The sequence below is a fragment of the Sinocyclocheilus anshuiensis genome, unplaced genomic scaffold, assembly GCF_001515605.1.
Source record: "Sinocyclocheilus anshuiensis isolate Anshui unplaced genomic scaffold, SAMN03320099.WGS_v1.1 scaffold560, whole genome shotgun sequence".
Classification (NCBI taxonomy): Eukaryota; Metazoa; Chordata; class Actinopteri; order Cypriniformes; family Cyprinidae; genus Sinocyclocheilus; species Sinocyclocheilus anshuiensis.
The window spans coordinates 1,165,762-1,180,912 of record NW_015554116.1 but is presented as its reverse complement, the minus strand read 5'-3'; the positions used below and the strand labels follow the sequence as shown (position 1 = coordinate 1,180,912).

General features: G+C 34.6%; 1 protein-coding gene across 1 annotated transcript in view; it reads left to right on the top strand.

The window, feature by feature from the left end:
• LOC107669796 (phosphatidylinositol 4-phosphate 5-kinase type-1 gamma-like) overlaps positions 1–15,151 on the top strand; it is a 28,546-nt gene that overhangs the window by 9,610 nt on the left and 3,785 nt on the right. The window contains exons 2-17 of the mRNA XM_016462191.1: positions 782–813; positions 925–1,011; positions 2,065–2,195; positions 2,273–2,390; positions 2,521–2,673; positions 5,530–5,829; positions 5,908–6,113; positions 7,339–7,392; positions 7,513–7,561; positions 8,547–8,631; positions 9,970–10,131; positions 10,212–10,353; positions 10,437–10,466; positions 11,071–11,175; positions 12,301–12,457; positions 13,933–13,989. Of these exons, the coding sequence (XP_016317677.1) occupies positions 782–813; positions 925–1,011; positions 2,065–2,195; positions 2,273–2,390; positions 2,521–2,673; positions 5,530–5,829; positions 5,908–6,113; positions 7,339–7,392; positions 7,513–7,561; positions 8,547–8,631; positions 9,970–10,131; positions 10,212–10,353; positions 10,437–10,466; positions 11,071–11,175; positions 12,301–12,457; positions 13,933–13,989 (1,868 nt within the window). The remainder of the gene's footprint in view (positions 1–781; positions 814–924; positions 1,012–2,064; positions 2,196–2,272; positions 2,391–2,520; positions 2,674–5,529; positions 5,830–5,907; positions 6,114–7,338; positions 7,393–7,512; positions 7,562–8,546; positions 8,632–9,969; positions 10,132–10,211; positions 10,354–10,436; positions 10,467–11,070; positions 11,176–12,300; positions 12,458–13,932; positions 13,990–15,151) is intronic.

Below are 15,151 nucleotides of genomic sequence, written 5' to 3'. Positions count from 1 at the left end.
TATGACGTATTTTTTTAAGCTTAAAATCTCCAGATTCATTCTTTGTAAAGGAAAAGAGCAACCAACACATTTCTCAGAATTTCTCCTTTTCTATTCTATGAACAAAAGTTAGAAACGACATGAGAGTGAGTAAACAGAATGTAAATTTTTGGGTTAAAGCTGTTTTTAGCTGGATTTTCCAGCAGGCCCGTCATCTTAGTTTTGCTGTTGCTTTCTCACTGCATGGCTATGAGCTGCTCTGTCTAGCGGCCAATGCCCTGTTTAGAGCAGCATGTGTCTGTTGATGCCACATGCATATGCAATTTCCGAGAAAGCTTGTTGGCCTTGATTGGGATGCCATGGAAACCGAGGAACACGGCTGAATGGGAGCATGTGCGGATGCATCTGGGACGACTGTGGGGTGAGAAGCACAGCTCAAGAAATCCAGCCGTCATCTTCACATGATTTATTTTTATCAAACCATCTTTGTCAACAAACGTCCCAGTCGCTGTTGACAGCTGCTGCTGATGCTTGAGGGGCGGCGACAGAATATAAATGCAGGTTGAATAATGAAGTTGGCTGATGCTGTCTGACCCGCTGACTCTTGAAGTCTGGTTATAATTGCAGACGAATATGTCTTCATAGGTTTTGTTTATATTTTTACACAAATCTGATTTGGTTTCAAATCCTGATCTTTAGGGATGACTATCAGCACTTTCATTTTGCAAATGATGCAATCTGATATTTTTATTCAGATATTGTTGTGAATATCCGATCAATCACTTTTCTTTTTCTTTCCTAGACTCTACATCGAAAAAGGCTTTCATAACAGAGGTACATTGCTTTTCTCACATATCAACAATATCTACTGTTAGACTGCAGATGAACCTGTTCATGCAGGGATTGCAGGTTGGTGGTATCTCATATTTACACTCTTTATACCAGATGCCTTCATCGTCAGGCCAGCCAGCCCATGGGAAGAAGATCGGACACAGAGGAGTGGACGCTTCTGGAGAAACCACGTATAAGAAGGTGCATTGGGCCTACTCAATTTCAGCAACTTTTTCTTGATTTGATATTGATTCCGTTCAGATTATTTTAGTTACTTCTAGGGATGGACAGTATATCGGTACTATATCAGCCAATATTAGTATTTTTTAATATACTTTTTTTTTTTTTTATATAAAAACAAAACCTAAGATTTTTGCATTTTTATTTTTAAAATTTTTTTATATCGGTTCATATTGTATATTTAATTGTACATGCCAGTTTCCTCTCTTTTTATATTTGAATTACCTTTGCCATCATCTAATGTTGACCTAAAATTAATCACTTTTTCTAGATTCGATACTGATTCCATTCAGATTATTTTAGTTACTTCTAGGGATGGACAATATATCGGTACCATATCAGCTAGCATTTGTTTTTTTTATCTTACATTTTTTTATTTAAAAAAAAATAAAAAATGTTATTATTTTTTTACATTTTGTATCGGTTAATATTGTATATTAAATTGTACATTCAGATTATTTCATTTACTTCTAGGGATGCACGATATATCGGTACCATATCAGCCGATATTAGGACATTTTTAGTGTATAAAAAAATTATTAAATTTTTCAATGTTTTATATCGATTGATGTTGTGTATTTAATTGTCCATGCTAATTTTCCACCATGTAATGTTAACCTAAAATTTATCGTTAAACCAATAATTCACTTCAAAATGAATAAAAATATTTTCAGAATGTAAATTTGAATTTTGTAATGCCTAAATTCACTTTAGTGTTTAACATAATTGATTTTAGTTTAAAGTTACATTTTTAAATTTTTTTTGACAAAATAGTGTTTAATTGTAATATTGACTGTTCATCAGTTATTGGGCGTATTATATACAAAATAACTACATGTATAATAATAACATGCAAATGATTTTTTGGTTTATCTGTTTCGACCAGAATTGTAATATTGCTAATAAGCTCAGCAGAAATGTGGCACCAGATGACATCTAAACAGAAAATGCAGAAGATCAGTCAATGGGTTTAGGGTTAATATTTATGAGTCACATCATCTATATCCTCTTCAGACCACATCTTCAGCACTCAAGGGGGCCATTCAGCTAGGGATTGGCTACACGGTTGGCAACTTGAGTTCCAAGCCTGAGCGGGACGTCCTCATGCAGGATTTCTATGTGGTGGAGAGCATCTTCTTCCCCAGGTGCGCTGTCTGTCTGAAGTTGAGGGTGGATGTGGAATTTCACATGAAAAAAAATGATCTTCTCTTTGTTCTTCCAGTGAAGGGAGCAACTTGACGCCAGCCCATCATTTCCCAGACTTCCGTTTCAAAACCTATGCTCCCGTCGCCTTCCGTTACTTCAGAGAGCTCTTCGGGATACGGCCGGATGACTATTTGGTGAGAAATATAAGCTAAAGGCTGGATTTTTATAATAAATGCTTGTATTTATTTAGGATTATTGAAGAATCACTCAAGCAAAATTCATTGTCATTTGTTTATGTGTATCTCAATCTGTGATTGCCTTTAGTATTCGCTCTGTAACGAACCACTGATCGAGTTGTCCAATCCTGGAGCCAGTGGCTCAGTCTTTTACGTCACGAAGGATGATGAGTTCATCATTAAGACAGTCTTGCACAAGGAGGCAGAGTTTTTGCAGAAGCTTCTTCCTGGATATTACATGGTGAGTTGCTGTACTTTGACTGATACATTTCAAAGTAGTGGTCAACCAATAAGTCGGATGCCGATATCTCGAAAGCAGGGTGCATATATTATACAACACATATATATTGCATGATATAGTACAGTCTAATAATAGAAAATGATGTGTAGCCTACATAAAATTTGTGAAATGCTTATTTTAGACAGTAATCCATAATGGTGAGCTAATATTTATGGCCAAATATCAACCTGAAAATAATTATCGGCTTATCAGTATCGGCCAGAATTATTGGTGTAGAATTAGTGATATTGGTTTTCAGTGTCCAATATAATATCTAAAGAGTAAATTAGCTGATAGTTAATATAATGCTGCTAAATATGATGCAGTACATGTATTCTATATTTAATATGTATCGGAACTATCGCCGGATTATCAGCCTGGCTGATATATCGGTGTATCACTGATGCAGACCTTTATACAGTCTTCAGCTGCAGTTTAAGCTAGGATAAAATATACTGTTTATGTTGCACTGTTAAATGTTCTGTATTTTTTGAGAAACATGCTCTCTAGATTTCTAGCCCATTATCACATGCTGTCACAAATCAACCGCCTGGTTAAACAACAACACTGCTGATTACCCAACAAGTTATTTTGAACTAATTTCTCCCCCGAGGCGATATGTCTACTATTTACCTGAATAACAAAACAAATGACACAATTAGCATGTAAGCCGTGCCCGTTCCAGTTTTCTGTCTCCAGTGGACCATTTCATTCCACAATATAAGTACAAAAGGGTTCGGTTTCCAAGAGAACATGAGTATTTTTTTGAGTAGATGATGCCTAAATGGGTTCTCAGTGTCAGCAGAGTCTAACCAGCGACTGGCTTGGCTTGTTCCATCCATTCATCTGGAGCTAATGAGCCCATGAATGGTGACGGATCAGTTGTTGTTTAGCAACAGTGCTGACCTTGGCCAGTTCGTGGTCTACAGAAACCTGTCTTTATTACTGTCTGGCTCTTTTCCTCATTCTGTTTCTCTTCTTTGATCATATCTTGTAGGACATGTCACCTATGCGAAGGTGATGGGTGTCACAAAGCTTTTCTAGGTTGGATATCCGCTTCATTGCTTTGCTTTTGTGTGGTGATATTTAAGAGGATTTAAACTCCAAACTAATTGGAATCAGGTGGTTTTACTATGCCCTGGAACATTAACTGGCAAAATGAATGTCATTGACTTAAGAAAGGTGTTTTTCGGGTTGAAATGGAGTGTTTTGTGTCTGGAATGCGGAAAAAAACTAATAACCTTTACCTTAATTTAATGCATAAATGCCTTTAATAAACTTGGATTAACAAAAGTGTGATTTGCATGCCATATAAAAATATATTTTTTGGGGTTTTTTTTTACTCTTAGTGGGATTTTGTTATGATAAACAGATGTGCGTTGCAATATTCACATGATTTTTAAAAACATTTATACATACTGTTCCTAATCTGTGTGACTTTTTTTCCCCTGTAGAACACAAAAGATGTTTTGATGAATATTGACGGTGCTCTTTTCCAAATTGTGATGCCATCAAGAAATGTAAAAAAAGCTAAATAAAAGTATCATAAATGTTCTTTTTGTGAGGAAAAAGCCAAAAAAATGAATATCTAATTTTTATTTTCCCATATTCAAACTCGAGTTGCAAGTTCGTAAAACTTGTCACAGTACATTTTGGCATGCAAAATTGGAATAAAAATGAATAAATAATGACAAAACTGTAATTTTGGGGTGAAATATTGCTTTAAAGAATTCAAACAAAATTTAAACAAAATTAATTGGAAAAGGCCTAAAAGTTGTTCTTTGCTGAATATCTTTCTGTGGGTCTTAAAGTGTGTGGTTGCCGCAAGCCCGCCGGCCGCTCCTTCGTCGAATCCACCGACTCTGCTCACTCTAGCCCTCCGGCCGTTCCTCACACTAGACCCCGGCCTCTGCTCACTGTAGGCCACCACCGCTCACTCTAGCCGCCGTGTGTGACACTGTGTTTCGTTGTGAAAGCGAAATTACTTTGTTTGGCCTTCCAAAAATGGACACGACTAGAAATCAGTGGTTAAGTTGTATTTACAACACTGTTCCAGAACAGTTTAACCCAAATATTCAGATGTGTGCAGCACATTTTATGGAGGACCATTTCCTGATCCTGGGATACACTGCAAAAAAAACCAACAACAATTCAAAACTATTTTCAAACTTTGAAGCGTTGCTAATACAAGACATTTACTTTTAGACATGTTGACATATTGTGTTCCACTCAATTTAATTTAATACATTTTCTTCGTCTTAAAAAGTCTTAAATTTACCTTCATAAAACCTGCAGAAACCATTTGTATTTTCTCACATTTAAACTTAAGTTCCAAGTTGCAAATTTGTCGCAATACATTTTGGCGCACAAAATTTGAATAAAATGTATTTAATAATGACAAAATAATGTCAAAACTTTAATTTTGGGGTGAAATATTTTGTTAAAGAATTAATAAATTAATTGGAAAAGGCTAAAATTTTGTTTAATTGCTAAATATCTTATATCAGGGTTTCTGTGGGTCTTAAAATGACCCTGTCGTTTGTATTTTCACATATTTAAACTTAGGTTGCAAGTTTGTCAAACCTGATGCAACAAATTTTTGTGCAAAGAATTTCAATATCAGGTGAATAAATGATGACAGAATTGTAATTTTAAAGTGAACTATTCCTTTAAGGAATAAATAAATGCATTATACAAAGCATGTAACCAACAAATACAAATGTACACATTCTTCGACAGATGTTTAGCACTTAGGTTTGAATCTTTGTTCGCTTTGACTAAATCGTGTTTGATTTTTCAAATGTTTGTTTCCTACAGAACTTGAATCAGAATCCTCGCACCTTATTGCCCAAGTTCTTCGGGCTGTACTGCGTACAATCGGGCGGGAAGAACATTCGGATGGTGGTCATGAACAACGTTCTGCCCAGGGTGGTGCGCATGCACCTCAAATACGACCTAAAGGGGTCCACGTACAAACGACGGGCCTCTAAAAAAGAGCGGGAAAAGGCGAAGCCCACTTTCAAAGACCTTGATTTTATGCAGGACATACAAGAGGGTCTCATGCTGGATACAGACACATACAGCGCCCTGGTCAAGACGTTACAGAGAGACTGTTTGGTAAGTTCTCCCTAGTGTGCTGCTGTCTAGAGCGGACAAGTCATTCAGGACGAATATTGATGTGTTTTTGGTGTATAGGTCTTGGAAAGCTTTAAGATTATGGATTATAGTTTGCTGCTGGGAGTTCACAACATCGATCAGGCAGAGAAAGAGCAGCAGATGGAGGGATCTCAGGGCAACAGTGATGAAAAGAGGCCGCTGGCACAGAAAGCGCTCTACTCCACTGCCATGGAGTCCATCCAGGGAGCGTCGGCCTGTGGAGAAGAGATTGACACTGAGGACACGTGAGTTGCTGAAATTAGTCCATGTTTTGACACTTATAAAGGATATTTAAAAAAATATGTGATGCATTTTCAGATATATCAAAAAATATGTATAAGTAACAGGGATGCAATTACAAAATTGTAATACTATTTTTCTTTTCTTTTAAAAACTCTAAATTTGTGTTTGTAATCTTTAGAAAATCTGGCGAAAAATGTGAAAAATCGAAGTCCCATCATGTTAGATATCCTATTTCATCTGCAAGTGCATTTATGGAAGCTAAAGGATTGCAAACAACAAATTCATGTTGACTTTTTTTAGAAGTCAGAATTTTTGTTTGTTGTTGTTGGTGTGTTTTTATTTGTTTATATTTATACTTTATCAGTCAGTTTTTTCTCTTTTTTTCTTTCTCATTTGGGAAATGCTTTTCAGCATGTTTCTATTTTTATTTTGCCTAAATAAATTTAAAATGTGTTTTTTTTACTTAAAAAAAAAAGGATGAATTTGTGTTTGTAATCTTTATAAAATGTGGGAAAATAAATTGTCCTTTTAGAGGTCCTGTTTCATCTGGAAATGTATCACGTTATGGAAATAAATAACATACAAACAACAAATTCATATTAACTAACCAAAAAATACAACTTTGTTAGAAGTGAATAAAAAAGTTATTCATAAAAGTGATTTATTTTCATTTTTTTATCAGTCTTTTTTTACTCAGATTTTTTTTTAAAGATTTAGCTAACTTTGGGAAACACTTTTCAACATTTTTCTGTTTTTGCCTAAATAAGTAAAATATGTTTTTTCCTTTAAAAACTGTGTTTGTAATCTTTATAAAATCTTGATAAAATTACGTTTTCAGTTAGAGATCCTGTTTCATCTGGAAATGCGTCACATTATAGAAGTAAATAACCTGCAAACAACAAATTCATCATGTTTACTAACCAAAAGGTGAACAAAGACAGTTTCCTTTTGTGTTTTCTGTTTTGTTTTGATCTTATTTTCATTTTTATTTTGTTTGGTTTTATTTAATATTTATGTAAACACAGATTTTTAGAAGTGAACAAAGATTATTTGTTGTGTTTGTTTTTTTGTTTTGTGTTTTCTCTGTTTTAATCTTAATTCTTTCTTTTTTTTCATTTCATGTTTATTAGCTATTTTTCTTCTTAAAGTATTTATTTATTTATTTTTATTTTATTTAGACAACTTTGGGAAATACTTTTCAGCACTGTTGCAATTTTATTCCCAAAGGTATAGCTACACATTTAATTTCAGTGGAATAATCGACATCTTGCAGTCTTACAGGTGCTTGCGTCAATCTCTCCGACTCATGCCACTTACTATTTACATCAAGAAGTGTGTGATTCATTTCTGCCAGTATGATTTGGAAGCACTATGGAATAACTTTATTCATTTTCTGTTTAGGTTAATAAAGAAATTGGAGCATACGTGGAAGGCTCTAGTCCATGATGGGGTAAGAAATACATTGAATTTCATTATATTATCTAGATATATCATCTATATTATCTATTATCTAGAAAAGACCTTCTGAAATACATCACTGTCCCTTGCAAGACGCTCCATTTCATCACTTTGGAAGAAAAGCTTTGGCCAAGTTAACATCCAGCTGTGTTTTCAGACTCTGTGGTCTCCGACCTTCAATATAATTCCTCATACTTCCTTCATTTTCATATTAAAGCATGATCTGCTGCGGTACATTAGCGTGAATGGGGTTTAGTGAGAATTACAGGGTTTTGGAGAAAATGCTTGTGAAATGTGCACTAATTTGGGGCTGTTTTTCTCAGAGGATGTGCTAATTGTGCTATTGCTGGATATGCATATACCACACACACGCACACACTCATTTTTCTCTCGGCTCAGCTGTGAATAAAGGAGATTTCTCCAACCCTGCCTGTGACGCAACAGTCTACGCCATACTGCCAATGGCTCACAGTTCATTTGCATGCTAATTAGGTTATTTATAGACCTAGAGCTGGTATATCTTGATTGCGTCAGCTGGAGGTGACAGATAGAGTATATATTACCTAAAAGCTGACTGGTTGACTCCAGGAATAATGGATGTTAAACTGGAAACTGACATGAAAAATGTGTAAATATGATTTTAATTTGGACTTCACCTGTCCAGTTGAGCATATGTATAATGTATAATGTAAATTAATGCATGTTTTTGTGTGATTTATATGTGTGAAGTAAACAAATGTGACAGGATCAGTGCTAGTTAAGCTCTGTGACAGAAGTTCTGGCACAAATTACCACAGAATCATGATTTTGATTTGAGAATCACAATTTGATTTAAAGCCTGCATGAAGATTATTAGTTCTGAACAAACTGTTGTTTTCCATTTTGTCAACTGGAATAAGTCAGAATGTGCTGTAACTTTTCAGATTGATTGATTGAGATGGTTCACTTATTCTTTCTTTCTTTTTTTCACTCTTCAGGACACAGTGTCTGTTCACAGACCGTCTTTCTATGCAGACAGGTTCTTCAGATTTATGAGCACTACTGTATTCAGAAAGACTTCCTGTGAGTGAATTGCTTCTGAGTTGAACGTGCATTGCTCAATTTCATAGATTAATTTCATATTCTGCATGAAAGTTACTGTTAAAGTAATAACAATGCACCGATATGAAGTTTTGGCTGACACCAATAAATATTTATTTTAATAGCCAATAACGGATAAATGGTTCTTGATAAAATTCTATAGTATTTGGTCTAAATAAATTAATAAATAAAACTTTAAAATTAATAATTTAAATGCTACAAATGAATTTAGGCATCACAGCATTTTAATGTACAGTAGAAAAATGGATATTCAATTGGTTATTAAATTATATTATGAAATACAAAAATTTCTAAAACTGAAAAAATTATAATAAATCAAAGCTATGTAGAAATATAAAAAACTAGAGAAATATAAAAAAAAAACAAAAGCACAACAAAATTACTAAAACTAACTACATTTAAACTGAAATTAAAACTGAAAATATAAAAATAAACCTAATTCAAAATCTTAACAAATACTATAATAATATAGAAATATATTACTATAATACTATAATAGCACTGCATACAACAAAAGCATAACGTGAACATGGGCTATCAAACAGACAAAATTATTAGTTTTTTAAAGATTAACTTTAAGTGGTCAAAGTTAGAACCATTAGATATTGGCAAAGGTAATCTGAATTTTAAAGAAGAGGAAATGAGCATGTACAAGTAAATGTCTGGTATTGATCGGTTTTAAAAAGCTGTAATATCGGCCGATAAATTGTTTTTAAAGATTAACTTTAAGTGATTAAAGTTAGAAGCATTAGATAATGGCAAAGGTAATCTAAATTTTAAAAAAGAGGAAATGAGCATGTACAAGTAAATGTCTGGTATTAATCAAATTTAAAAATTTGTAATATCGAATGATTACTGATCAAGTGTTTTTAAATATTAACTTTAAATGATTAAAGTTAGAAGCATTACATAATAGCAAAGGTAGTCTAAATTTAAAAAAGAGGAAATGAGCATGTACAAGTAAATGTCTGGTATTGATCAATTTTAAAAACCGTGATATTGGCCGATAACCAATAAATTGCCGATATATTGTGCAATCCTATGAAAGTAAAAAGGTATTTTAAAAGTGACGGCTAAAATTTATATGACACTTATGTCAACAAATAAAAAGACAAGTTAGTTATTACCTATTGGCTATCATACTTGATATTTATTTTTAGAGAAAAACGAAAGCCACAGTAGTTTTCAGGAAAATCCTGACCTTAACCCTGCTAATGAAAGAAACGACATACTTCATTTGCGCTCATGATATTGAACGTATTTTATTACTGAAGTGCATTATAAACCTCATTCTTTCAGCACTGAAATCCTCTCCGTCAAAGAGGGGTCGTGGGGGTCTGGCTGCGGCCAAATACAGCGGTCCCGGGGCGGCTTGGTCGGCCAGCCAGCTGCCGTTTGTAAGAGACGAAAACATCTACGACTTGAGAGGAGCCCATAGCTTCCCCACACTGGAAGACGATGGTAAACAATAGACGAAGTACATTCTTCATTCTCAACCATGAGAACTTAATGGCTTTAGTCACGCTTAAATTCGGTTTCAGGTCGGGCAGATGTACTTCCCTGCACCCCTCCCTCGTTCGAGGAGGCCACCACAGCCTCCATCGCCACCACGCTCTCCTCCACCACCTCCCTTTCCATCCCAGAACGCTCCCCGTCGGACACCTCCGAACACCCGCGCTACAGGTAACACCCCGTCTGTCGCTCTGTAATATTTCCACGTCTCGGCCGTAGCAGGTACAATAAACTCTCTGTTTTCTTCAATACAGGAGACACACCCAGTCCAGCCATGAAGAAACGTAAGTAAAACACACTGGTCTGCTAGATCTTCTGAAGCCGTATGATAGTTTTGTGACTGAAATTACCGAGTTTGTTTCATTAGCAGACTTTACTATGTTTATATCTCTCTTGGGTTTGATCTTCTCCTTAAAGGGGTCCTATTATGCTTTTTCACTTAACAGAACAGCATACGTTGTTTACGTCCAGCTGATATTCTCCAAAATGGCGCTACAGGGTGATGCGGAGGAGATGAATTGTTAAATAAAGTCGTTTTTTTCTTTTCTTTTGCGCACAAAATGTATTCTCGCAGCTTTGTAAAATTACGGTTGAACCCCTGATGTCACATGGATTATTTTACAGATCTCCTTGCTTCATTTCTGGGTCTGGGAACATTTCAGTTGCGTTGCTGTCTATGCAGGGTCAGACAGCTCTCAGATTTCATCAAAAATATCTTAATTTGTGTTACGAAGATGAACGAAGGTCTTACGGGTTTGAAATGACATGATGGTGAATAATTAATGACAGAATTTTCATTTTTGGGTGAACTATCCCTTTAATGAAAGGAGAACTGTTAGTTATGTAGTTCATGTGGTTTAGTTGAGCCCTCTGCTGGTCTTGTTGTAGAATGCAGGATGAGGACCAGCAAACCATCACAGTGGAGGTGGAAGTGGAGGGACGATATGACAGTGAACCCACCCTCGCGGCTCCCCAGGTATCGCCGGAGATCAGGTACGCACTCAAAACTGAGAATCTGCTTTCACGTAATATTTCATATTTACTTATGAAAGCCAGATATTGTTGGACATACTGAAAAAAAGGTCTTGGTGAAGTGTAATGGAATTAAGGCAAGTAAAAAAAAAAGATGATTTAAATGCAAATGCATTGCCGCTAAATCAAAAGCAGTGTGGATGTAAGATCAGGGGTATCATGGGAATGAGGAATTAGATGTGCTCCATTCAGCTGAGCTCACCTGCTGTAGCTCCTCATAGTGATGGGAATATGACACCATGACAACTGCCACAGAGGAACATAACCAAACAGGAAACGCTTAATCACATTGGCAATAAGTACCCAAATGTTTTTGTGTTAGTCAGGACCAGTGGCAATATACCCAAAAATGTAATTTCTATAATAAATAGTAATATAACATGAAAGTATAATTAAATTTATTCCTTCTTTATTTAAATAGTATTTATTTATTAGAAAATATGTATTATTTATTCGTCCTCGTTTTACAGCAAATCAATGTGACTTTTGAACCTTTGAAGATATTTTGAAGAAAGTTCATGCTGCACACTTCCATACAAATTGCGTAGCATTAAATAAAACTAAAACTATTAAAAAATAGTTTTCGGGGATTGATTGAGCTAAAAAAAAATAAAGTGAAATAAATTTAATATATATATTAGTTGAAAAGCTTAAACTTAAAAAACTTAAAAATGAGAAACAGAAATAAACACGTTAAAGTACTAAAATTACACAAAAAAAACTGAAATAAAAATAAATTAAAGCTGTATAGAAATATATATAAAAAAATAATAATAAAAATGACAAAGGTGCATAACAAATTTACTAAAATGTAAACAACAATTAAAATGATAACTGAAAATATAAAAATAAAAGCTAATTCAAAATATTCATAATAAATGTAAATGTCTATAAATAATTATAATATAGCACTGCATACATCAAAAGTATATAGTGACCATGGGCTGACAAATGGATAAAAAAGCACCAAAAAAGTGGCCCATACAATTTCGACTCTATATTCCAACTTTTCTGAAGAGTGAATTTTATGGTTTATTCACTGAAAATCTCTAAATTGTTTTTTATTTTTCTCTTCCACATGTATAGTGACGCTACAGAGACGTTTCTAGAAGCCTCGTCCTCCTCCGTCCCGGCGAGCCCCAGGATAGTGGTAGAATCTGACGGCGGCAGTCAGGCCTCAGGCTGTACGAGCCGAGCTTCTGTGGATGAGGATGAGGATGTGCCAATTACAGACATTTATTTTGTAAGCACTCCACTCCTCTGAACTAAACATATGTGTTTTTAATAATGTTATGAAGCATTTATATAGAGTAAGAACCACCTAAGGTCAAAACATAAAAGAACATAATCAGATGAGTATGCACTGCAAAATATCATTTTTAATCAGTATTTTTTGTCTTGCTTTCAAATAAAAGTATTTAAACATTCTTAAACATGATACAGCTTTTCAATTAAAATATTAAGTCTTGGATTGTTTATTTTTTGTAATCCATAGTCAAATATGTTTTCTACTTTTTTAAAGTAGTTTTTAAACTCTTAACAATATTTAATTAGGTTTATAGTTAAAATATATTTAATAAAAATCCAATGCCGTAACTTTAAAATTCATTTATATGTATCTTGATTAAAGGATGTTTATATATTTTAACTCAAAAAATCCCATAAGAAACTGTATATTGCATAAAGAAAATTGAAGCCTGTTTTAGATCCAGTAACATTTTTGCATTATTTTTATGACAATATTTTCAGAATATTTTCCCTCTAATTCACATTTATGTGCTCATTACTGTCATGCAAAAAGAATATATTATTTAAATTGTAAAGTATGTATACATCATGGTAGTATTTGCTATATTTTTTCAATTTATGCTGGTTCTATTTTTTGTTAATGTAATTACAGTTACAAGTATGTCAAATATATAAAAATTTAATAGAAAAATATTTAAACATTTAATAAAAATGTAAGGGGTTTTATGCCTAACTGTAATGAAAGTAATGTCACAGCAGTAATAAAAATAAGACTTTTAGATTTTATTCATGTAAAATATAATTTCCTTTTGGGGTTAAATACGACCATGACATGTTCTTGATAGACTGTGAGATTCATCCAGTAGTAAACAGTGCTAATGCAACCATTGTTGGATTACTGGTAACTAAAGGAAACATCTCCAAAACTAGACAGAATCTCACAGAGGGTCTCTGTTGGCCTGTGGGTGGGTGTTTGTGTGCCGAGGTTTTAGGAGCTCCGCTGGGTCTTTATTTTCATCTTCTGCATGACAGTATAAGACCCATTGAAATGAAGTTCCAGTCCTCTTATTTATTGCTAAATGCTGAGGATATCATTGTATGTGTTAATTTTGAACACCAGTACAATAGACACATTCTGACCCATGAATGACAAAACACATGGACGTGCCAATGCATCCACAGGGATGTCTCAGAGGACAAACTTGAGAAATGGCCATCATTATCATTTGTTAGTCCCAAAGAGGCTCTTAAATCTAGAGGCCTAGAGACGTGCAAGCGCCACCTCTTGAATTATTCATCCATTAACACCCTGCACCAGCTGCTCCGTCGCTCTTTTTCTCTTATTAATGGAGCTGTCAATTTTTTCATTTATCGACTGCTAAACAGCACTCCATCTCCTTGACTTTTTCATTACCTTTCTGCCATCTTTCATTGCCTGCCGTCTCTGTTTGTCCATATCTCTTTTGTAAGTTCTCTGATGGCAGCATCTGTGTTTGTCAGCCCGTCACACACAGAAGAAGGCATGCTGTAAGTTTTATAGCTGAAACACTTTAAACTAGTTGTAGAGGTAGTTTTAGAAAAGTTAGCCTCTGACGTTTAGACTAGTGTAACTTTTTGTAACCCTTGACTATTAAACAGGCTGTTGTTGTTACTGTACCTTTAAGACTTCTGTATGCAAATGAGCCAACATAAGTGTGAAATTGTTTTGAAAATTTAAATATATTTTAGCTAGTTTCCAAGGCAACATTTCTCCTTTTCATTTAGTTTAATGGGTTAGTTCACCCAAAAATTAAAATTAGCCCATGTTTTACTCACCCTCAAAGCATCCTAGGTGTATATGACTTTCTTCTTTTAGACGAATCCAATCAGAGTTATATTAAAAATTGTCCTGGCTCTTCCAAGCGTTAGAATGGGAGTAGGTGGGTGTTTTTGTTCAACAGTCCTTAAGTAGTCAAATAGCGAATCGATACGTTTCACAACGTATCGTAAAATATCAATATGTAAAAATGTGACATTTTTATCTCACTTTCGCTGACTGTTGTACGCGGAAGCCGTTCCTGGCGGATGACGTCACGCACGCGCCTCTGAGATATGCTAGGGTGCGTCTCAATCAGCTCCCTAGCTCCCGAGCTTGTGAATCAGTAGATCGTGTACACGAATTCGGGCACTGGTAAGTTCGCTGACTCACTGCACGTTAGAACAGTGATCACTCGAATTCCAGTGACATGATTACATAAAAGAAAATAATAATAATAATAATATTAATATAACTCTAAGTTCAAACTCTTTCCATTAATCTTGTCTTTTTTAAATACTTAAACAATTCTCCATATATTCTTGATTGCATTACCCCATAACCTAACAGTGTCTTTAGAGATATACCGGTACTATTAATTCCCATCAGTTCCAGTTCTTGGAACATCTGATGTCTTTCCCTTTCATACGCTATACATAAAGAACATGCTCAACCGTTTCTGGTAGTCCACATTTATCACAATTGCCTGTTTCATGTTTCCCTATTATGTGCAAACTGTTATTTAATGCTACATGTCCTATTAAGCAAAGTTTCCTTACTTTAGCAAAGGAAAACCAGTTTCTTCTTGGCTTATATTGAAATCCTCCTACATTTTTCTTTACAAATCCTCATTTTGTGCTTCTAATTCGTGACCGGCGTTTTGTTTTGTTCTCT